Below are 24,715 nucleotides of genomic sequence, written 5' to 3' on the forward strand. Positions count from 1 at the left end.
AAGATCATTGGCTGCTCTTCAGAGGACCTGGGCTATTCCCAGCATCCACACGGCAGCTCACAACCATCTGTAACTCCATTTCCAGGATGATGGGATGCCTCTTCTGACCCTGAAGGTAGGTATTGAATTCACAAAGTACACACACACACACACACACACACACACACACACACACACAAAGCCATATGCCTAATCAACGAGAGTAATCCATCCTCTTTCCTCACCTCTTTAAAGGAGCTGGAGAGGGAGCTTGCTCAGTAGGAGCATTTGCTGTTATTCCTGAGGACTGTCTTCCCAGCACCCATGTACACGGTACGAAAAATGCGACCAGACTAAGGCAGGCAGTCTGGCCTTGGTAGCAGTCCTGTAATCCTAGTACTCTGGAGGTTCAGGCAGGAGTTTTGCCTTAAATTCTAGGCCAGTCTGAAACCCGAAAACCCTGAGTCAAGACCTTGGTCCCTGCCCCTTGTGAATGGAAATGATGGTCTACACCTGCAACCCCAGCACACTGGAAATGGGAGTTATTAGGACCAATTAGAACTAATTATTAGTTATTAGGAGTTTAGGTTCGACTATGACATGACATGACATGATCAGAAAGTACCAGTAAAACGGATGCACTGAGACAAAAATGAGGGTGGTCGCACGCAGTCTTCTTGCCTTATTGACAAGAGCTCTGACATACCAAGAACCTGGATTACTGTGTATTTTCTGCGGAAGCGTAAACTTTCTGGGCTAAAATCCAAAGGTTTGCTTCCATTATAATCCTGGGTTCTTAGGGTCTGTGCATTAGTTCTGCTTCAGACTCCTAGCCACAAAGGCAGACCTTGTGGCAGCTAAACTCAGTCGGGGTGGGTGTGGGCAGAGGCACCCTCAATATGTACAGTCTTCACGAAGTGCCTGTCTCGCCCTTTCCTGCACCCAGCCCTCTCAGGGAAAAAAACCGGGTTCAGTGTCAGCTTCCTGTCCTGGAGAACCGGAAGCAAATGCACGTCTCCTCCTGCGCGTGCGCAGCCTGGCAGGATGTGTACCTTTCGTCGTCCTGGGCACTACTTGAGCCTCTCAAATCCTGTTTTGTGTGACGTCATCCATTGCTCATGGTTCCCAGACATTTTGGAGCTGCGGAGGGCGTGGAAGAGGATTTAAGGTGCAGCCCGAACCTCCGCGGGTCAGCCTAGTCCTTTGACCGCACCCGAGTACGGAACCCAGGATCACTGTGATCCGTGATGCTATAGAAGAAAGCAAGAGGGGGAGTGGTTCAAACTTCGCTGCTGACTGGGACCGGACCTTATAGACGATCCCATGTTACAATCAAAACCATCCGCCTTCCAACGGCAAGTTTTAACTTCTGTAAGGTTCGAGGCCGGACGCCCGAGCAAATTGTAGAGCCGGATCTATGGCGACCGAGCATCTGCCAGCAGGGAGAGCACAGTCACTTCTCTCTGCCCCCCAGCGCGAAGAAGAGCCGCAGAAACCCAACTATGCTCTCAGACTTACTCTCGCGGGGCACTCGGCGGCCATATCATCAGTTAAATTTAGTCCAAATGGCGAATGGCTAGCGAGTTCTGCAGCTGATGCGCTAATTATAATTTGGGGAGCATATGATGGGAATTGTAAGAAAACACTCTATGGTCACAGTCTGGAAATATCAGATGTTGCCTGGTCTTCAGATTCTAGTCGTCTCGTTTCAGCCTCAGATGATAAGACTCTAAAGGTATGGGATATGAGATCTGGAAAATGTTTGAAAACACTGAAGGGGCACAGCGATTTCGTCTTCTGTTGTGATTTCAACCCACCATCCAACCTCGTCGTTTCAGGCTCTTTTGATGAGAGTGTGAAAATATGGGAAGTGAAAACAGGAAAGTGCCTCAAGACTTTGTCTGCTCACTCGGACCCCATTTCTGCCGTGAATTTTAATTGTAATGGGTCCTTGATAGTATCCGGGAGCTATGATGGGCTTTGTAGAATCTGGGATGCTGCCTCAGGCCAGTGTTTAAGGACACTTGTTGATGAAGGCAACCCTCCAGTGTCTTTTGTAAAATTTTCTCCAAATGGCAAATACATTCTAACTGCAACTTTGGACAATACTCTTAAACTGTGGGATTACAGCAGGGGCAGATGCCTGAAGACATACACTGGTCATAAGAATGAGAAGTACTGCATATTTGCCAATTTCTCGGTTACTGGTGGAAAGTGGGTTGTGTCTGGTTCAGAGGACAACATGGTTTACATCTGGAATCTTCAGACTAAAGAGATTGTACAGAGGTTGCAAGGTCACACAGATGTTGTGATCTCAGCAGCCTGTCATCCTACAGAAAACATCATTGCATCAGCAGCACTAGAAAATGACAAGACAATTAAAGTGTGGTGGAGTGACTGCTGAAGTCTCTGGCAGGCGATGAGGAAAGCCAAGTTAGACACAAAGTCCAAAGGATGGTCTCTCTGGATTCTGGCAAAGCCTAACCAATTGTCCTTGGTTGAGTCTGAGACATTTTACTTTGCAAAATGAGACCCTTGTAAAAACAAGTCTAGGACCTAGGGCTTGTGAAACCTAATCTTGAGGCCTGCTAGGAATCTCCTGTGCTCACCCCTGGACAGTGCCTCATTCTCTTTCACTGGCTTTCCCAGAGGAGGAAGGTTTTTGGAATATCTGGAAACAACAGGACGACTGAGGGGAGGGAAGAGGGATGTGTAGCCTCTGATTTGGGAGGTCATTAAGGGTAGTGACATTAGGGAGGCAATGAGAGGATTGGGGACGTTTTACATGTCACTTGCATATTTTTGTTATTCTACATGATGGGGCATCAAATTGCCAACTTAATCTGTCAAGTTGTGGACAATAAATCATGGTCCTATTTGTTCTATGAATGATTATCCAACACATATAATCCAACACACACACAGTGCTTTTTGATGATAAATATGCAAGTGACAAAAATCAAAGCATTTGATACCTAAAATGAAGCAAAGACAGGAAGTACATAAAGCTAGACAGCATTAGGACCATTAGATTCTGAAGCCATAGGCAGCATTCCATCATAAAATGTGGGTCTCAGTTCCCAGACAGTGGCACGTGATACCTTTAAAGTTATAGCTGTTAACTCTGAGAGCTATTGTGTCTGGTGGCTATGAGTTGTCATGTTAGCTCTAGGGAGGCATGTGAGAGTCGATGAAGTGTTATAGCAGAAACCTGCATACGAGACCTTGCTAGCGTAAGGACAGGCTAATGAAGATGTACTGATATAAGAGCTTACTTTCCGACACTAACAAGTACAGGCATGGTCTTTTCCTAAGTACAGAACGTAATTCCCTGAGGGTAGGAAAGGGACTGATTGGGAGCCAAGCCATGAACTAGGAGGTAGCAGTTGTCCCCCAGAAAGTCCAGGATAACTCCTCAAAACTCGTGGCCAGACTAGTGTCATGCCTTGGCCAGGGCATTCTCAAAGGCTTTTCAAAAGGCCTCTGCCTACTGCCATGCCAGACCATTCAGTGCATGGTCTGGCTTCTTTCGAGGCTCTGGGGAGCCAGCCTTCACAAAGGCACCCTGGCTTCTTATCCTGTCAGGCATGGTATATAGAAGAGAAACCTTCAGGACTCATGTCTCACCTTTGGTAGGTGAGAAGAAGCTAGATAATGTACCGGATACTCCCAAGAAGAGTTAATATTAAATTTGAAATTATTTGTCTCTTTTTCACTTTGCAACGTGGGGAGGCTAGGTTTTATTTGGATCAAAGCAACAAAACAAAGACAAGTCATTCTTTAAGAAAATTTATTTGTTTCTCTTCAGCATTAATAGAGAAGTGGAATACATCTGTGCAAAATACATGTCTGCAGAGTGAGCCTCAGATCATATCCTTTTGAAAGCAGGTTTCTTGTTGAAGCCTTACTCCTGGGTTTTCCAAATCTGGCAGAAATACTTCTAGTCTGTTTTGGCCTTCATAGCTGCCTCCTCTCTCAGACGGGCTTTCCTTTCCAGGTTCAAGCTTGTTAAAGACTCATGTCTTTTCGCAGCCTAAAAGGAAATACATTTGAAGAGAAGATGGCAGGCTTGGAAGGTTGTTCTCCCCTTGTGCTGATAGCAGTAGGCTGACTGCAGCCCAGGCCAGGAGTGGTCAGCTGCCTGGACACAGTCACGCTCTCTACACACCTTCCACCCCCTCCCTGAATCCAACAGCCCATCCAAGGAGAGAAATACACACACAGCTCCCCCTTCTCTGCATGTATGGCCTCTCTACAATCCCATGTCTTCCTCACATCCTTCCCTTATTTTACAATATATAACTCTTCATCTCCATTTCTCTCTTCTCCTTTTTGCTTCCCTAACTCGTGTACACGTTCCTGTCTTTCTAGGCTTTTCTTCTTTTAACAAAACATGCGGCTTTGGGAATCCCAGGCTTTACCAAAATATTACTCCCAATGACTTCTAGAATTATCTATCCCAAAATCCACCCCTTCAAAGCAACTGGCAGCAGGGGTGCCCCCTCCATTTCTTTGTCTTCCCTCAATGGGAACTGTTAAAGTTGTATGAAGCTTATATAATCAGACCAGTGTTTAACTGGATTTTCTGACATCCATGTTACTGCACATGTGAAGAGTTTGGTGGGAGGAGGATGTGGATGGGAAACGAATGTCAGCATAAGACAAAGCATGATGCTAACTAACTTAAATGACGTTAGTGCAAAAGCTTCTCCTAGCACAACCTGGAAGGTGCTGGAGGACGTCCTAGGGGGATTCTCTTCTGGAGATCTCTAATGTCAGCCAGCCATTTCTGTGGTTCTAGAAATCCACTTGCCCGTGCACAGGCTTCTAAAGGTTTCAGTCTGAAAACCATGAATAGGAGGTCAGAGGTGACATGGGGAGATGAGAAAAGTGAAGTAGAACAGGCTCTCTTTCAAGAGAACTTCTCCCAGGTCAGCACCCTTGGCCCTTTGTGCGCCTATGAGGCCAGACTGAAATGTGAAATGGCTAGTGCTTTCATGTGACCACAGTGTGGAGTCACCAGTCCCCTTCCCTTTCCCCTGGAGTACCTCAGGATATCAGTGGACAAGCACTTCTTCAGTGGCGGCCGCCTTTAATCCCAGCATTCGGGAGGCAGAGGCAGGCGGATTTCTGAGTTTGAGGTCAGCCTGGTCTACAGAGTGAGTTCCAGGACAGCCAGGGCTACACAGAGAAACCCTGTCTCGAAAAACCAAAAAACCAAAGAAAACCAAAAAAAAACAAAACAAAACAAAAAAAAAACACCCCCCCCCCCAAAGGACAAAACAGAGGTATCTTTTAAATATGGACTAACAGTTAAAGGGTATCTGTGTGAAAGCTATGACACAGAATTAGACATGATATTCAAAGTGTGTGTCTGAGTGTAAAAGCACACACACTCGATTTTTACTTATTTTGTGTGTACAGATATTTACCTTTATTTATGTACATGTACACATATGTGCAAGGGACCTGTGAAGGCCAGAAAAGGGTGCCAGGTTCCCAGGAACTGGAGTTAACAGATGGTTATAAGCTGCCATGTGGGTGCTGGGGAACTGAACCTGGGTACACTCTACAAGGGCAGCAAGAGGCCCTAACCACTGAGCCATTTCTCCAGCCTCCAGATATCTTAATATATCTTAATAAAAAGATGGTTTAATAGGACATTTGGTAACATGCAAAATTAGATCTAAAGTTTTTCTTTAGATTTTTATTTTTTGGAGACAGGGTTTCTCTGTGTAGCCTTGGATGTCCTGGAACTCACTTTGTAGACCAGGCCGGCCTCGAACTCAGAAATCTGCCTGCCTCTGCCTCCCAAGTGCTGAGATTACAGGCGCCACTACCACCTGGCTTTTTTTTTTTTTTTTTTTTTTTTTAAATTTTAAGTTTTTGTCTCTATTTACTGTGTGGGTTTTGGAAAGTGTAAGCTTCAGGTTCCTTCACTCTAAAGCCTGTTGATGAGAAAGCTCTCTCAGGTTCTCACATCCAGTAAGTGAGCGTAACAGTTGCTGCTGTAGAGCACACATTCTGTACTGAGGAGCCATTTTACCTTTACCTCAATATGTCTAGGTTCCAATTCTGTCATTAGGGAAACGCATGGCTTTGGGCAAGGTGCCAATCCTAACTTTAAAATGTTATTTCTTGTGTGTGTGCAGGCACACGTGTGCTCCAGAGTCCATGAAAAGTCTTAGGAGTTGGGTCTCTCCTACCAGCTAGCGGGATGAAGAGACTGAACTCATGTCATCAGGCCTCTGCCTGGTGAGCTCTCCATCTCTCCAGCCTGCTGCTAAAGCATCCGAAGCTACACTATCCTCCTCTCGTGGTAGTAGCCATCTAGCAAAGCACATGAGGACACCGCTCAGAAGGCCCGGAGTGCAGTGAGCATTCAGTCAGTACACTAATACAGAGTATTCTGAGAGCTGGTAAATTAATACAACGTGTTCTCCTTCACAGAGCTAAAGTACGGGCCGGTCACCACTGTCCTCCATCTTTGGGGAAAGCTCAGCGAGGCTGAGAGGGGCCCACTCTCACCTTCTTGCCCTCAATAACCATATAGATGCATCCTGCCACGGTGAGGGCAATCATTAGATAGCTGACCTTCACCCGGAGCTTGTTCTTTGCAGCATCAAGCATCTCAAACCTAGTAACAGAACGAGAAAGCAATATTAACTCTTCTCTTTCTCAACTTGTAGCTGAATCAAACTGCGCATCACAACTTTTTCCTATTCACAGACAGTGATGTCTGTGAATAGAAAAAAGAACCTAGAACCTAGGGACCTCGTAGCACCGTGGAGAGGGTTGACCAAGTTCACTAGTATTTTTTTTTTTTTTTTTTTTTTGGTTGTTCTTGGAGACAGGGTCTTTCTTGCTTTAAGGCCCAGGCTGGCCTTGAACTAATTCTTCTGTCAAAAGCTCTGCTATGAGCTTAAGTAAACTCATAAAAACACCGTTCAGAAAGAAAACAAACGTGGAGGAGTTAATATCCTTTTTGTACTCCAGTTTTTCACTTTATGGGGGAGTGGAAGGTTGAGACAGGATTTCTCTGTGTAGCCCTGACTGTCCTGGAATTCACTCTGGAGACCAGGCTGGCCTTGAACTCAGAGATCCACCTGTCTTCGTCTCTGCCTCTTCAGTGCTGGAACTAAAGGCATGGGCCACCACACTTGGCTCTTCTTCACCCAGTTTTAAACTTCATGTGTATGGGTGTTTTGTCAATATGGATGTCTGCACCATACCCATGCAGTGTCTGAGGAGGCCAGAAGAGGGTCCTGGAATTGTACCCCCTAGGACCAGAGTTACAGAAGACTGTAAGCCATATGTAGTTTCTAGAAATTGAACCTCCATTCTGGGAAAGAGTAGCCAGTGCTCTTAACCACAGAGCCATTTCTGCATCCATGATTACTTTGATTTTGGAGTTGGGGTTGGGGGAGGTCAGAAACTATGTTATCAAAGTCTTTCCTTATTTATCAACTCATCAAAAAGTGCATTTCATAACAAAATTCATATTTGCTGGGAATAATGGCACAAGCCTTGAATCCAAGCAGAGGCAGGAGCAGCTTTGGGAGTTCAAGGACAACCTGTTCTACATATCAAGTTCTAGGCTTGCCAGGGCTACACAGAGACCCTGTCTCAAAACAAACAAACCAAACCAAACCTTAGGCTTTGTTTCAAATAATGCATTAAATCGTTCTTTTTCTCCAGCCCCTAGCCTAGCTCTGTCTTGGACCAGGAGTAGACCTGAGACTAGGGCCAGTGAAACGGTCCCTTACCAATGGTCCCTTAATGCTAACCTTGTCACGAGGGTTTGCCAAAACTGAATGACAGTGGAGCCTGTGCTCTTCTGCTGACCTACATGCCTTGACAGATAATTTCTCAGGCAAAACCAACAAGGCCTAATGTGCAAGAGTCTCAAGAGAAGGCTGGTACCCAAGACGGCTCATAGGTAAAGGTGCCTGAATAGGACTCCCAGGACCCATATGGTAGAAGGGACTTGTGTAAGTTGTCTAACTTTGATACAGGTGGTGTGTCAGGAGCACCATCCAAGACACTAAATACTTGTAAAATGAGAGAAGCCTAGTTATCTTTGTGAGTCTGAAGGAAGACAGTGGGTTGTAGCTCTCCTGCCGTATGGTACCTAGAAGAACCTCAAGGCAGGACACATGAAGTCTGAGTAGGGTCTTCCCAGCAGGTATGACATTACCTATAAATTATGGGACTGGAATGCTTTGTACGTCCTTCCCTGGTACGTATCACATATAATGTTGAGTATCAGGGAGAGTAATGGCTTTCAAATACTGCCTTGGAGGAGGCCCAGGTGGGAGAAGGACCCTGAGCACACTCACAATGTGACATAAAAGCTGGGACTTGGGAGGCAAAATTGTGCATGGAGCTCTCCAGGCTCTGAAGCTGGGCCTGCAGGTTGGAAGGACCCAGGGACAAATTCTAAAGACAGTGAATGCTTAACTGCTTAACTAAAAATCATTGGAGATCCCACCAGCCACAAAAACAAACAAGAAACAAAAACATTTTTAACAGGTGTGGTGATTTGAATGAGAATGTCTTCCCACAGTCTAGAGCAAATAAATACTTGGTTGGCCGGGACCAGCAGGCTGTTCTTCAGTAATAGGTTCCTAACAGGGAGGAGTGAGGATGAGGAAATAAAGAAGACGGAAAGTCAGGACCAGGAGGCCTTGTGTAAGCTGATGGCTTATGCCAAGCAAGTTTATTAAGAAGAACACAATCTTACAGAGTTTGCGAGGAGGGTAGAGGAGGGATGGGACAGAATCAGCAGAAAGCTATCATACAATGCTGCATGAAAGGATCCCAGGCTATCTCAAGTGTGTCACAGACTCACAATTCTGTGGCACTGACAATTCCAGTTTCTCCAAGAGAAAGGCAGGTTCCCAGGAACTTAAACCTTAAGTCCTTTGAAGTCCTGACCCCAGACTAGAACCCTGTCATGTCTGCTCCTGAGCAATGACACAGAACTAGCATTCTTTCTGTCCTTTAGTCAGGGCTTCGTCTCCTGTAGGTGACACTGTTTGGGGAGGAGTAAGAGGTATAGTCTTGTTGGAAGAAGTATGAAGGTGAGGACAGGCTGTGAGGTCTCAAAAGCCACACACTTTTCCTAGTTCACCCTCTCTATCCCCTGTTTACAGTTTGACATGTGAGCTCTCAGCCCACAGCTCCAGTCTCATGACTGCAGCCTGCTGGGCCCTAACCCTTTGGAAGTCATAGTGTTTTATAAAAGCAACTTAAAAGGCACTGACACAACACAATTTTATGTGATTGGGTCTTATGATCCTCCCAAACAGTGGCACAGCTGACACTTAGGAGACCATTTATAAATAGATTTGAATATGGCTATGACAGTTGCCACCTATCTCAAAAGGAACAAGTTTGGTTTAAAAAAAATCCCATGAAGTTGCAAGGAAAATGTGGTAGGAACTGAAAGAATAGGTGGCTAAATGAAATCAGATCACATTTCATGTATGTAGGAATTCCTCAATGACAATAATGAAAGGCGAGATAGTATCAGGTCTGAGAAGATCTTTGAACCAGACAGGGGAGGCAAGGTTTGCCGAACAAACACTGAACAGCACCTTCCCCACGCCCCAACCTCTGGTGTAGATCATCTCTTTTCTGCTAAGATATTATCAAGAAACAAGGGCACCTGCAAGAGCTGGGTTAAGGAAGACTTTGGCTTTCCTGCTGAGCTAATTCCAGGGATGGTGATGTGCTACTCTCTAAAGCTCTCCCTCACCCAGCCGGAACAGCAGGGCTCTATGAGCGTGACACAGATACAACCTGCCTATCTAGCGAGATGTGCTGCTCGAACCCTGGTCTTTTTCAACTGTGACTTGAGACCAGAGCCAGAAGGCCCAGAAATAGTTTCTCATTGACAGGGAACTTAGTTAAGTCCCTTACTTTCAGGAGAATGCCCACAGTGGAGAGTTTCACTCCTGGCCAACATGCTGGCCAGTCAGGGCCTATAGCATAAGGCTGAACAATGCTTCCCCCTGAGACAGGTTTATCCCCAGGGGACGTGTGACAATGCCTAGAGACACTCTTGAAGAGAGTACTGCTGCACCAAGAGGTAGAGGCCAGGGATGTGGTTAAACATCTTTCAACACACATGGCGGTCCATAAAGCCCAAAATATTCCAGTTCAAAGTGTCAACAGTACTAAGGCTGCAAAGCCCTGGCTTGGGGGAACTTGCAGAGATCACTTAGAAATTCGGAAGAAGTCTAAATTGCAGCTGAGGGTTAAGGAGGCAGGTGGGAGAAGAAACCCCTCCTGGTCACCAGGGTGACCAGCTTAGGACAAGTGCAAGGTTTAATATGCTTGGGTCTTTGAGGTTTCAGTCCAAGATTAATGCACCCATGGCTTTGGGGCTGTGTGGGGGCAGAATACCCTGCAGAAGTGTGAGAGGATGGGGCTGGGTAGCACTTACCTTGAAGGAAGCAAAAAAGCTGAAGAGATTAGGATCCCTGAACATTTCCCATGAGGCCTCACACCCCCCTCCCCCAACCCCTCCTTTTGGTTTTGAGATAGGGTTTTCCTATGTGGTCCTGGCTGTTCTGAAACTCACTCTAAAGACCAACCAGGCTGGCCCTGAACTCAGAAATCCACCTGCCTCTGCCTCCCAAGTGCTAGGACTAAAGGCATGGGCTTTAGTCCTAGCAGGGTTTACACAGAACTCAAATGCACTCTGCTTTTCCCTCTACAGACCAGTGAGAACTGCAGACCACATACAGCCCCAGCTCAGCACTCACGAGATTGTCTCTGGGATCTCTTCCTCCTTCTTGAAGCGGCCTGACCACAGCAGGATCTTCTTCTCGAAGTCTGTGGGCTTGTGCAGTGGCACCCCGTGCCTGTAAGACTCTGTGGGAAAAACAGGAATCTGGCTTGAGAATTTAATGTTCAAATCAAGCAATGAAAAAAAAAAATTCTATTTGTATCTTTTAGTTATTCATTTAACACAAACACCAGGAGACTGCAGGCTGATCCAGAGCTTCATGTTATGTGAGTAGGATTGCACAGAATGCATGGAGCCCCAGCCACTCTACAGTGGAAAGATGGATGGAGAGGGTGAGCTGAGATGGCCAGCAAGGCTTGCCTGTCTCTAGGACAATAAGAAAAAGGCAAATCAGTTTAGATTACATGAAAAGACCTTCAACCCCAAGCTAAGAAAGAGATCTGCCTGATGCTGTCTCCTAAGTATTGGGGATTGGTTCTAATTCTTTGAATTAATCCGGCCTCCAAAATCTGGAATCTGCGTGTCCCAACAGTGAAACAGTGAAGGTCCTTGTCCCCAGTTGGTTTTTGATTGATCAATAAAGAGCCAATGCCCAATGGCTGGGAAGGTAGACTGAGGCAGGACCTTTGGATTTGCATGGACTAGGAATTGGAAGAGAGGAGAGATATGTCATGATGAGGAAGAAGAAAGACCAGACCTAAAGACCCATGTGAGAATCAGGGAAAGTGGCTGCATGGGCCACTTAATTCAATTGTGTTTGAGTGGAAGAGATGCAATATAGATTTTAGGGCTGGAGAGATGGCTCAGCGGTTAAGAGTGCTGTCTGTTCTTCCAGAGGTCCTGAGTTCAATTCCCAGCAAACATGTAGTGGCTCACAATCATCTGTAATGGGATCCAATGCCCTCTTCTGGTATGTCTGAAGACAGCTACAGTAAATAAAAATAAATCTTAAAGCCAGGCGGTGGTGGCACATGCCTTTAATCCCAGCACTTAGGCGGCAGAGGCAGGTGGATTTCTGAGTTTGAGGCCAGCCTGATCTACAGAGTGAGTTCCAGGACATCCAGGGCTACATAGAGAAACCCTGTCTCAAAAAAAACAAAAACAAACAAACAAACAAAAAAAAACAACAAAAAAACAAACAAAAAAAAAACAAAAAAACCAACCAACCAACCAAAAAAACCCAAACCAAACCAAACCAAACGACAACAACCCTGTCGCAAAAAACCTAAATAAATAAATAAATAAATAAATCTTAAAAAAGAAAAATAGATTTTAAACTGAGGTTAACTCAGAAGTACCAGAGGGGAGTGTTTTCTAGCAGTGGGAAGGCTAAGAACTGCCCAGCCTTTGAGCTAGTCAAGGCCTATTAGAAATAACTGGGTGTGCGTCTTTCATTTTCTAACCCAGAGGGCAGTTGGGCTGGGAGTGCAAAGTGCCAGGAGTAAAAATCGGTTTTGCTAATTTCCATTACACCCAAGTGCAGGGGTTACAGACCCTATCCATCCATCCATCCATCCATCCATCCATCCATCCATCCATCCATCCATCCATCCATCCCAGATGTGCTTTGAAGCAAGGAAGACATTGTTCATCTCAGTCTTCACACTGGGTGGAAGAGAGCAGAGGGGAAGACTGTAGATTGGGCAAAAAGTCCAAGCAGGAGGGAGATCTGATGGGAAAGTGAGGAGATAGTCTCTGAACCAGAGTTAAGACAGGGAAGGAGTCCGGAGGTACCTCAAACCCAGGGGCCTTAAGACAAACCGTTATGAAGATAACCAGCTAGGGAGGAAAGGGGCACAAAGGTCATCTTAGATTTGAATGAATCAATGTCCTCTGAGAAGGTCCCATAAGTAAGGAGGAAAGATAAGCTGCTGTGGAGGGAGAGCCACCGAAGATGCCTTAGGGCACTCACAGGAGGAAGCTGCTGTGCTACAATGGTGCACCGCCCTCCTTCCCACAGTGGGGGCAAGGATGGGAGCTTACTTAGCCTTGCGTACCTAGAACAGATATGGCTGAAGTCAGTGCCAAACCTAGAACTCATTATATTTCATTCCAAACATAATAGCTTGATGTGGTTGAGATGACTCATTCAATTATGAGGACATGAGTTCAATCCCCGGGACCTTCCAAAAACAAAACAAAACAGCCAGGAGTGAGGGTGCATGCCTAGACTCTCAGCACTGTGGAGGCTGAAGCATGTGCTGGTCAGCCAGTCTGTACATTGGTGAGCTTCATATTCAGTGAGTGATTGTCTCAGGAAATAAAATGAGAATGGTTGAGAAAGACAGCTGATGTACACTCATAGCCTACACACACACACACACACACACACACACTGTTGTGCACCATAACTACATGACTGAGCATGACATAGGAACACTGGCCGACCTCTTGGGGTTCTTCTGATTTTAAGTAATTGTAGGGGGTAGGGATGTGGGCTACCTATTCCATAAATAGATAAAGCAATAAAAACTTACGGGTTGGAGCTTTGGGACTTTCCTGTGGCTTGGTGCAGAATCCATTGATCCTCTTCAAGTCAGTGTTTCTGGTAAACCTTAGAGACGAGGAAGCACTTCTTTCACATAAGCTAAGACAGCGTCCTACAAGAGAGATACGCATTTTAGAGAGAAAGTCTGATGCTTTTTGCAGATGAGATCCCTGCACGTGGTGTGGTGGTGCAGGCCTGCGACCCCAGAAGTTGGAGGGATAGGGAGGTCATCAGAAGTCTGAGGCTAGCCTGGGCTACATGGAGCTTCAGGCCAGCCATATAGCAAGACCCTGTTCAATACCCCCTCTCCTCGGGAAGGACAAATCTACAAGTTTTCACTTATATGCACAAAACACAAATTAACTCATAAAAGTGGGGTGTGGTGACACAGTCCTTGGAAGGCTGAGGCCTGAGGGGGTCACACAGTGAGCTCAGGGTGAGCCTGGGCTACTCTATCTTGAAGAAACAAGCAAAGAAAACAGAAAAAAATTCAGCTCTTAGAAAATTTAAGTTAGCTTGTTTAGAAAATAGAATATATGCAAAGCATATAAGACACACACATGTAGGAAAGATGACTGTATCTAACATGTTATGCTTTAAAATACAATTATTTTGCTGACTAAGAGACTAGAAATTTATAACAGAACATTTTATCAGTAAATTCTCTGCAGGTACTTTCCACACGTGTCTAGTCATGAAGGCAGCATGGCAGTATATTCCTTAAAGACAGGCAGTTGAGGTTTGTTAAGAGTCAAGAGTTTCTAGCAAGGTTGTGTATACTTCTTATTGTACCGCATGGAGACCTGGGTGTCATGGGACATGGTGGCACCTATCTGGCATCCCAGCACTTGGGAAGCAGAAGCTGTGGAACCCGGAGTTCCAGGTCATTCTCTGCTGCATAATGAGCTGAAGTCTATTTTGAGGCTTTGCCAAAAAGTACTAAGTACTAAGCCTCTTCCTTCCCCACTCCAAGACCTGTGAGTTGATCCTGTCATTTAGTGATACTGAACTGATGAGCCCAGGGTACCCCTTACAAAGTTCCCCATCCATCCTTCCTTTGTGTTCTCACAGAGGTGCTTCCTACTGATTACATCACGGGTTGCAGGAAGGCAGCACCCTTTTCCACGTCATTTGGCCCTTAGGCATAGGGTCAACAGGATTGTGGGATAAAAGCTTGCACAAATAAACACATGTGTACACACACACACACACACACACACACACACACACGTCTCCTTACAACTTCTGCAGGCGACCTTTTATTTAAAAGCAGTGTAAGGAGCGCCCGCACCATACTGTATAAATTTTCTACTATCTAGCAGTCCTCAAATGTTCCCATCTACGGTTTGGCGGGACCTGAGGTGGCTCCCGAGTTCCTTCCACATGAGATAAGTGGGTGCTGACAGCTTCCTTCCTCTCGGACGACATGTTCCAGACCCACTTTGAATGTTTCCACCCCTAACTTGAAGTTACACATTCCTCTAAAAGGATCTAGGGAATAGCATTAGAGACCTCGCAGGGACATTTAAGGTTTGTCACCATTCCAAAGCCTTTTTGGTGAACAAAGCTAGTATCTTAGGATGATTATTGGTGTGATAAAACACCGTGACCTAAATGAAGCAAGTCGGGGAGGAAAGGGTTTATTTGGCTTATACTTCCACATTGGAGTCCATCAGGAGGTCAGTCAGGACAAGAAGTCAAACAGGGCAGGAACCTAGAAGCAGGAGCAGATGCAAAGGTGATGGAGGGTGCTGCTTACTGGCTTACTCCTCATGGCTTGCTCAGCCTGCTTTCATATAGAACCAGGACCACCAGCCCAGGGATGACACTACCCACAATGGGGTCTGGGCCCTCCCCCATCAGTCACTAATTAAGAGAATGCCTACAGTCTGACCTTATGGAGGCACTTCCCAATTGAGGTTTTTCCTTCCAGATTACTCTAGCTTATGTAGTAACAAAAAACTAGTGAGCAAAGAAATAGATACCTCCGTTAAAGAATATTTGTAAGAGCCGGGCGTGGTGGCGCATGCCTTTTATCCCAGCACTCGGGAGGCAGAGGCGGGAGGATTTCTGAGTTCGAGGCCAGCCTGGTCTACAAAGTGAGTTCCAGGACAGCCAGGGCTATACAGAGAAAGCCTGTCTAGAAAAACAAAAAACAAACAAAAAAAAAACTAAACAAAAAAAGAAGAATATTTGTAAGAAATATATTTTAGTCAGAAAAGTTTACTTTCTATATAAATAATTTAACCATAATGATTAAACATAATTAAGAGTAGAGACATCCCTGGCGTGGTAGTACATGCCTTTAATCCCAGCACTTGAGAGGCAGAGACAGGCGAATTTCTGAGTTCGAGGCCAGCCTGGTCTAAACAGAGAAACCCTGTCTCGAAAAACCAAAAAAAAAAAAAACAAAAAAAAAAAAAAAAACAAAAAAAAAACAAAAAAAACACAAAAAAACAAAAACCCAAAACAAACAAACAAACAAAAAAAAACAACAAATCAGAGACATCCAGAAAGTTTTAATGGGAGTGGGAAAACAGGGAGTCACAAAACGTGAGGTCATGGCATGAGACAGCACGTTCCTGGAGTGGGGACTGTAAAAGAGCCCAGGTCCAGGGACAAAGGAAAGAGGGAGACTCTGAGGTACCACTGAGCAGGAAAGCAAGCAGGAAAGAACAAGTGATGGATCTAGCTGGGCCATGGCACTCTCTGATGCTCTGGAAACAGAGTCTGAAGGCCAAGGACCTATCTTTTGTACAGGAGCTCACAGCTCTATGGGCACACATGCATCTGTTAGAGGATAGAGCACCTGCCTGTGAGTCTCAGCCTGAGACTGGAGCAGTGAGGAAGAGGGGGAGAGGTGGCTTTAAGTGTAGCCACTCTGTCTCCTCAGCCCCGTCACTCATACAGACCCCCAGTCTATGGATTCCTGATTTGTCTTCATAAGGGATGGGAGGCTGTAGTTTTCTTTTGATGTTTTTGCTGGACTATACCAGATAATACACCCTCATGAATGGAATCAGGAAGTGTTTTGAATTGGGAATCTCACTATGCAACTCAGGCTGGCCTCAAACTCTCAACCCTCTGCCTCAGCCTCCAAGTATTGGGTCTGTCTGTCTGTGTGTGCCATCACATCTAGAATAAGACCTATATAAGACCCGCTTGAGAGTTCTTGTCTTTTCTTTCCTTTGCCCACATCCTTAGTCATACTAGGTAAACACTTTACACAGAGCTACATCTCAGCCCTGCCTCTTCCTGAGTTGTGAAGGACGGCTTCTAATCCTCCTTAAGTGTTTGGGGCAGATTTAAAATAGTATTTTGGCTTAGTTTCAGTATTTATTTTTTTCTAGGTGTGTCCTTTTCATCTACCTTATGTAATTTCGGGCATATAATTATTTTTAGTATTATCTTGTATTCTTCATGTATTTGGTCGGCCACAGACATCTCTTGGTAGTTTCGTGGTTGCCTGATAATTAGATGAAGTTTCCCAGTAGTAAGTCTGGGAGCCTTTGCTGTCAGCCCTGAGGGGATGAAGCCGTCTCAGCTCCAGGCTGGCAGCTCCCATCCCTGTCAGCTTTGAATCCCCACTTACACAGAGCGCAGCGAGGAGGCAAGTGTGAGGGTCTGGGGCCTCCCTCGGCCTTTCCTGATGCATTCCATCCCAGCAGGTCAGAATGAACACCTTTCCTAGCTATTCCTTCTAGATGGGTGTGTTTACCCAGCTCCCACTTCTGCACCACAATGAACAAGCACCACAGTTTTCCATAAATGTCCCAGAGAAGAAGCTGTTTGCATAGCTTAGAATCAGGTGAACCATGAGCTTTGTGAGTGGAAAGTTCCTGCCAACTGATACACGGATCAAATGATAAGAAACCTCTGGGATCCGGGTGGGGAGCTGCTAATCCCTTCTGCCTTCCTTAGCTCCTGCTATTACTAGGATTGAGGCTGCTGGTGTTCCAAGGTGCTGTGGAGCTGACAGGAGAATGAAGCAAACCAAGTCAGAGCTGCTGAGTCTCAGGGTTCTTACCACAGTTCACTCACTTTTCTTCAGTCAATGTTCCTCAGCTCTTGAGGCCTTACAGAACCTGGGCAGCTTTCATTTACACAATGACAGATGCCCTTACTGACTGACACAAGACAATCTGGCCCTCCTGTAAAGCCACCTACAGTGACTGCTGGTAATGACCCTGCTCATTTCCTCTGCTAGGTCTGTGATCACAGCAGCACCATGACCACCCCAGAACTGGTGACCATAGTGATGCCACCCGAGGGCACCAGGTGTCACGGTCAAAGGAGATGAACTGCACTTGCTCTCACTTGCTTGCTCATTTTGAATGTGGGCAATGCAGTATTCCAGCCCCAGGGCTGATCTGATTTGAGGGCAAATTGGGAAAATGAATGGCAGTGCCTGGCAGACGTGACTCACAGCATGCTCTACCATTTGGTTCATGTCCTAACATTACTCACAAGTAATCTTTAGAGCAATCTGCAGCGCTACTCCAAGAAGCCAGAAGTTCTCACCAAGGTAGTTACCAGGTTGTGTGGGTGGGAGAAGAGATGTCTCAATAGTTCTTCACAGGACAGACACATCCCCCCAGACCAGAGTGTCTGAGTCAGCCGTGGGCTTGTCTGAAGCACACCACACAGCTACTGACCTCTAGTGTCTCTTCTCTTTTTAACTCTCTTCCCCCTTTCATCCAGAGCCTCATGATGTATCCCAGGCTGGCTTTGAACTTACAGAAATCCCTCCACTGCTGGGATGACAGAATGAACCATCACACTCAAATGTGAGGTGCATTTCTAACAGGCTGGCTAGACTGCACTTTGGAGAACCTGCGGTGAAATAGATATAACAAAATTTAGCATTTCAATGGCTGTTAAGTGCTTGATCCAGCTTCCTTGTGTACACTTACCATTGTTTCACCATTACAACATCCTGTGCGACACCAGGGAGTCACGGGTTTAAAGTGACCCACAAGGATACACCCCACATAATGCTGTCCCATTCCTCCCACCTGGAAGGCTAGACAGGAGCAAGGTTAACTGGAGCTTGGTAGACAGGCTCTAGTCTCTAAATGGAAAACAGAGGGCAAAGGCAGTAATTACTTCCTTGGCGACCCTTTCCAAAGAGAATAGAAGAGAAACTGACACTTGTTCAGTTTCAGCAGTGATAAGCTCACTGCTAAGGAGAAAAAATATAAATGAAGGATATGACGTGTATGTGTATTTGAAATGAGTATGTGTGATATTTCACAGTTAGTCAAGAGCATCTCTTTGAGAATGTCACTTGTAGTTTGAGGGACCACAAAGAGGCCACTGAAAGTGGAAGGGCGTAAATGATGGGGAGAAGTAGAATGAGGTCAGAGATGTACCCAGAACAAAAATGGGGCTGGGGATTTGAAAACCTCTATCAGAAACAACCCTTCTTGCTGTCACTCCATATTGTCCGATTAAAACTTCTACCTCTCTAAAGGATAAATGCTGATTATAACATACACATATATGATATTTATATACTTTAGAAATATAACAGATGAGCACACAAATAACTTTCAAATGTTATTACTGAAAACAATCACAAACTACTTGATGACCTCATGATGTTGCTGTTACCATGCAGTGAGAGCACAAACAAGCCACGTTTCATTATCTTTCCTGTCTGGTCCCTAAGACATAAAACACATTGCCCCAAATATCCAAGACAGAAATTTTCCATCCTCTGGTGGATCAAAATTACAAACACAGAAACCAAAAGAAAAACAGCCCTTTAACCCTGTGGGTGCACTTGAAGCCTTGCCTGTCCCTGGCTGACCAGTCAGTGCTCCATCCCCGGAGCCCTAGCAGGAAATCCAAATGAAGGCTGTGGTTGCCTGTAAGGCTCTGACCAGACCAAACTGACCCACCTGCTGGCTATGTTTAATAGCAGAGGTTCTCAAACTGTCAGAGCCAGAGAGACTACAGGCCCTCTGCCAAGCTCCTCCAGTAGGTATGGGTGGGTCTGAGGATGGTGTTTCTAACATGTCCTAGAGAGCTATGCTGCCTATGGAGGGACTCAGTTTGAAAACCTCTGCCACAGGAGTATTGCTGCTAACTGGTGGGTGGGGGTGCAGGTGGGAGATGAGGCTGGCTGAGGTACTAACTTCTGGTAGTGAGTGATTTTCTATAAAAATCTGCTTCAGTCCAGGATGGCACATGGGTAGAATTTTGTTTTTGAGTCTCAGGCTCCTTAAAGATCTTCTTAGAGATAACTCATCACAGAGCAGCCTGGGACGTGACTAATCTCTAGTGATCAGTGAAGACAGATATGAGTTCAATCAGCATCCATGAAGGGACCTGTAGTCTGACAGTGTTCTTCACGTGGTGTCAACAACTGTCGCTCGCTATGAAGTCTGATAGCGTTTATTTTAAAAAGCCACAGCATTTGTCAAAACTACTAAACCTGCATGACAAAGAGCAAACACTTAAATATCCACCAGGACATCTTGGATCCACGTCCATGCTTCCTCCCTCTGACCACTCAACAGGTTGGAATGAGTAGCACCTCAGGTAGCAAGGCACACACTTAAGTCTCAGGTCTTGCTTCCTAAATACCACTCTTCAGCACAGGAACCAGGGCTCCCTGGAAAGCCACGGCAGGGGTACACAGAGGCACAGGGGACAAGAAAGGGACAGCTTTCAGTCCAGAAAGGAAGGAACTGCTCAAACACACACAAAAACAAAACAAAAAGAAACAACGAAAACTGACCAGACAAATGAAGCCATATATGGTGGTGCACACCTTAAGTCCCAGCACTCAGAGGCAGAGACAGATGGATCTCTGTGAGTTCAAGGTCAGCCTGAGCTACTTGGTGAGTTCAGGCCAGCCAGAGTTACAGGTTGAGACCCTGTCTTGAAAACAAACAAAACAAAAAAAACCCAAACCAATTAAACAAACAAACAAATGGAAAGGAACATGTAAGGAGACACAAGCACTGATCTAAGAGAACATACAGGATAGAAACATAAAACACATATGGCAATTAGCTACAACGCATTAGTCCATGCTAATGTAAGTAATAACATGAATAAATGGGGAAAGGGATTTATTTTCCTTCCAGAAAACTCAAATGTAGATCTCTGCTTCACTGATTTACTTTAGGGATTTGCTCTCAAACAGATTACAGACAGAAAGGAAAGAACAGCAACCCCCAGGGAGAAACTGACTGGCCAAGGCTGACCCATCAGTCCTAAGTCCCAGGGTCCCCTGTGCAGTTAATATGGTGTGAGAGAAAGAAACTTTATCTCTGTATCAGATATTCTTCTCCAAAACCTGTATCTTGGCTGATCATCTAAAAGTATCAAGCTCAGGGCTGGAGAGACAGCTCAGCGGTTAAGAGCACTGGCTGCTCTTCCAGAGGACCTGGATTTAATTCCCAGCACATGGCAGCTCACAGCTGTTTATAACTCCAGTTTCAGGGGATCCAATAGCCTCACACTGATATACATGCAAGCAAAACACCAACTAAGGCACATGCAATAAAAATAAATTATAAAAAAGAAAGAAAGAAAATATCAGGTTGAACTGAAAGACATTTTTAAAACACTTGGCTAATACTGTCAAGGTCATGAGAACCAAAGAATGTGAAAGACCTTCCTCAAACCAGATGAAACTAAGGACAGATGGCAACTAAATGCCTCATAGGTCCTGGACCAGAAAAGAGCATCGCTGATGAAGAATGAGAGTTGCACTTGGGTTGGTCTAAGACACTGATGTTAATTTCCTTGTTTTTGATGAGGTGCCACAGTTATGGAAGTTACTGGATGAAAGGCAAACAGAATTGTGCACCATCTATACAAGTTTTCTGTAAAATTATTCCAAAGTGAAAATATTCTTTAGGATCCAGGCAATTGTGGTACACACCTTTATTCCCAGCACTTGAGAGGCAGAGGCAGTCAGATCTGAGTTCAAGGCCAGCCTGGTCTACAAAGCAAATTCTAGAACAGCCAGGGCTACACAGGGAAAACCTGTCTTGAAAAAACAACAAAAAACCTCCAACACACACACACACACACACACACACACACACACACACACACACACCCACCCCATAGGCACCTGTGTCTTCATCACATTGTATTGTCTTTACCTTAGACTTATTATGTATCGATATCGCATATGAAAACAATTAAAGAGAATTGGAAGTTATCTCACTCACATGCCAATATACATCTGGAATGGGAGAGGAAAAGGAAAGGCTGAGCATAGGAGACACAGTTCAGGGTAGAATCACCATGTGCCAAGATGACTACTGTGTCCTGGTGGCAAGGACAAATTCTATGAGATAGCACCTGTTTTGTTAGTCTAAGCCAGTGGCTCTCAACTTTTGCAACACTGTGACCCTTCAATACAGTTCCTCATGTGCTGACCCCCAACCATAAAATTATTTCATTGCTACTTCATAACTGTAATTTTGCTAGTTATGAATCGTAATGAAAATATCTGATATGCAACCTATGGGGGTGGAGACCCACAGGTTTAGAACCACTGGTCTAAGCTCTTGATGCTTTCAAGTGTGGCTGGCATCTTTAAGGAGCTTGTAAGAAGGGTAGCCAGTTCCCACCAATACCTATTACAATGTCAACCTGCACTTCAGATGCGATTCATGTATTCTTATGAAGGTCTGCTTCTGAGATGTGAACAGACATCCATATCCACTCCGACAGTTGCTCAGGACAGACTGTGTGATGGACACCTGGAAACCAATGCTCTACACTGTTAAGTCTGGGCAGTGCTGCTCGGCCTCAGCTAGGGGCTTCATAGAGATGCAGACTCTCACAGCCAGCTGCAAACCTTCAGACCCCTGCCACCAATGATGTAAGATTCCTGAGCTGTTCTAATGTGCAGTTCTTATGTGACACAGTTCCTCTTCACCGCCACCATTTGTGAGTCCTGCTGATCCTAGGTTTTGTGAATGACACAGGCTAGGATCATCTGGGATAAGGGAACCCTAATTTGAGAAAAACCGTGTCCATCAGATTGCCTGAAGGCGAAGCTGTAGGCATTCTCCGGGTTAATGAGGGATGTGGGAGGACCCAGCTCTCTATGGCAGTGACATCTCCAGATAGGTGGTCCTAGGTTGGAAAAAGAAGCAGGCCAGTAAACAGTGCTCCCCACAGTCTTCAGTTTCTACCCCATCTTTCCCTCAGTGACTGTGATGGAGGCATGTAAGCCAAATTTCCTCCCCAAGTTGTTTTTAGTGCTTTTTATTTTACATGCATATTTAAATTTTATGTGTATAAGTATTTGGCCTGCCTGCCTGCATGCTCACCACGATTGTGCCTGATGTTCTCGGGGGTCAAAAGAGCACATTGGATCTTCTGGAACTGGAGTTTCGAGCCACCATATTGGTGCTAGCAACTGAACCCGAGTCTTCAGTAAGACCAAATGCTCTTAACTCCTGAATCATCTCCTTAGCTTTGCTGGTCAAGCTAAGACACCAGGGTGCAACTGTAAAGCTTAATGCCTTTGTATCTAGCTGGGTACAAAATCCTTTCCCAAAGCTAATCCATTACTTTGCTGCCGAATCCCAGTAGAGTGTATCTGCAGAGCACACAGCCCCTAACAGCCAGAAATTACTGACAAGCTATGTGCATGGTCCTACAGCTCATCTTCTCTTGGCCCTTGGGGTGAAACTTGTGCACACTTCTCTTCCACAGCACCCAGCTTCCCTCTCAGTGTCCCACAATGGATGACTGAAGCCCACTTTGCAGCCCTGACACTATTGCCAGCGTCCTCATTCTCTTTTCCCTCATGTTCCAGGGCAGGAACTGCCATGACCTTGGCTGGAAGAAGTTCCTTCTGAGGCAACAATGTTCTTCTCTCATGTCCTGGCTAAAAATGTATGTGAATAACTAGGTGGTTCTCATGTTAGCCTTCAAATGCCTGTTTAATTCCCTTAAAATTAAACGAGGGCATTGCTGATGCTTTTACAGTTATGACTGGAAAGGGCAAATCTGAGTGTGTGTGTGTGTGTGTAAATCGGAGCCAAATTTAAATCTCAAAAGGCAAAAGGAGATATATAGTATTCCAGGGATGGCCAAGTCCCTACGTATCAGTTTATCAATACTGTATTTTTTAACTTATTGAAATTGTGTTACCTTTTCTAAGTGCTCAGTAGACCTAAAAGAGTGAGTAAGTTACGTCAATTACACTTTTTCCAGATTGGCATTCTGGCCCACAAAGCTCCCTTACCACAGAGCCGTGTGAGCAGCAAATCTGAGCTGCCCTGAATGCTAATCACAGCAAACCAAACAAGCCAGGTCTATTATCTTGTACTGAGCCTTTGCAGAGTCAGACCCAGTGTCGTGGAACATCTGCAGCTGTTCTGACAAGGGATGGATTCTTCCTGGCTGCAGACACTGGTCTGTGCTGCTTTGCGTGTGGCACTCACATGGGGAACTGCTTGGCAGGCCATGGCAATGGCACCAGAGCTTTCTCTACAGGCTTCCAAAACCAACCGACAACACAAAGCCAAGCCACTCTGCCTCAGGCTGTTGTGGCTCCTGTACTCCCCCATGGCTGAGATTCTTTTTATCTGCTACAACCCCCATTCCCCAAGTTTGCCAAACATGCAGAGCAGTTTGGAGCAGAGAGAAGAGTGTTTTAGGTACAAATCTTCATAGTAGAAAGCAGGGTAGGCCTCAGGTGAAGGCAGGATGGGACACAGGGGCCGCTGGGGAAGCCATGGATGTGGAACCCTCCTTCTAGAAGCTTGTCTACACTGCAGCCCCGAGCAGTTGACGCAGCAGGAGAGCTGTGATTTCTTGGAAGAACCAGGTGCTGAGAAGCAGGACAGAGGGAACTGGAGGACAGACTGACACTGAGTTTTGTAGGCTGGCTGAGCTCCTAATTACCGTTTGTAACATTAGTTCCATGGGAAAATTTTTCTGAGATTAAAAAAATAATACAAATTTATAAATAAATCTTTGGAACCTGGCCAGTTTTTAATAAAGTTTGTAAAAAGCTACTAGAATCTCATGGTTCAGCTACAACAGGATGGGAGTTGTTCCTTGCTGTGCACCCCCCACCCCACAGCCTGCACACTCCCAATAGTGGCTGTGTGAAACTCAAGGCCTTTACTTATGACAGCAAACAGGCTCCCGGCCCATCTGTTTTTCTCATCCTTTCCAGCAGGCTCAGAAGAACACAAATCCCTCTTTCGGAACTAGTGAGCCTTTCCATCTGAGCCACACTGTGCCAAGCTATCTGTGCCTCCATCCTCACTGTCCAGTCTGCTTCTTGCCACTGTCCACATCTTAAGAACAAAACACCGCAAAACCACATTTGAATTATAAAGTCAACGCTTGCCCATCACAGAAACTTTGGAGGTAGAAGTGAAGGTGCTGCCCGCCACAGCTCCTGTAGAAGTGAAGGTGCTGCCCGCCACAGCCCCTGTAGAAGTGAAGGTGCTGCCCGCCACAGCCCCTGTAGAAGTGAAGGTGCTGCCCGCCAC

General features: G+C 45.5%; 2 protein-coding genes across 2 annotated transcripts in view; one reads left to right on the forward strand and one right to left on the reverse strand.

Annotated features, from left to right (window-relative positions):
• The first annotated feature begins 1,050 nt into the window (after window positions 1-1,050).
• On the forward strand, window positions 1,051-2,864 carry Wdr5b (WD repeat domain 5B). Its single transcript, XM_021209543.2, has one exon. It carries the CDS (start codon window positions 1,397-1,399, stop codon window positions 2,381-2,383), a length of 987 nt encoding a protein of 328 aa, XP_021065202.1. The 5' UTR covers window positions 1,051-1,396; the 3' UTR covers window positions 2,384-2,864.
• An 810-nt stretch (window positions 2,865-3,674) lies between these two features.
• Fam162a (family with sequence similarity 162 member A) overlaps window positions 3,675-24,715 on the reverse strand; it is a 27,936-nt gene continuing 6,895 nt past the window's right edge. Inside the window, exons 2-5 of the mRNA XM_029544417.1 lie at window positions 13,213-13,335; window positions 10,752-10,860; window positions 6,508-6,616; window positions 3,675-4,012 (exon numbers count right to left, since the gene is read on the reverse strand). Coding sequence (XP_029400277.1) covers window positions 3,920-4,012; window positions 6,508-6,616; window positions 10,752-10,860; window positions 13,213-13,335 — 434 coding nt within the window. The 3' untranslated portion in view covers window positions 3,675-3,919. The remainder of the gene's footprint in view (window positions 4,013-6,507; window positions 6,617-10,751; window positions 10,861-13,212; window positions 13,336-24,715) is intronic.

This window comes from Mus pahari, chromosome 12 (assembly GCF_900095145.1).
Source record: "Mus pahari chromosome 12, PAHARI_EIJ_v1.1, whole genome shotgun sequence".
Taxonomy (NCBI): domain Eukaryota; kingdom Metazoa; phylum Chordata; class Mammalia; order Rodentia; family Muridae; genus Mus; species Mus pahari.

Coding starts and splice junctions, on each gene's coding strand:
- Wdr5b (XM_021209543.2), top strand. CDS start 1,397: ATGGCGACCGAGCATCTGCCAGCAGGGAGAGCACAGTCACTTCTCTCT.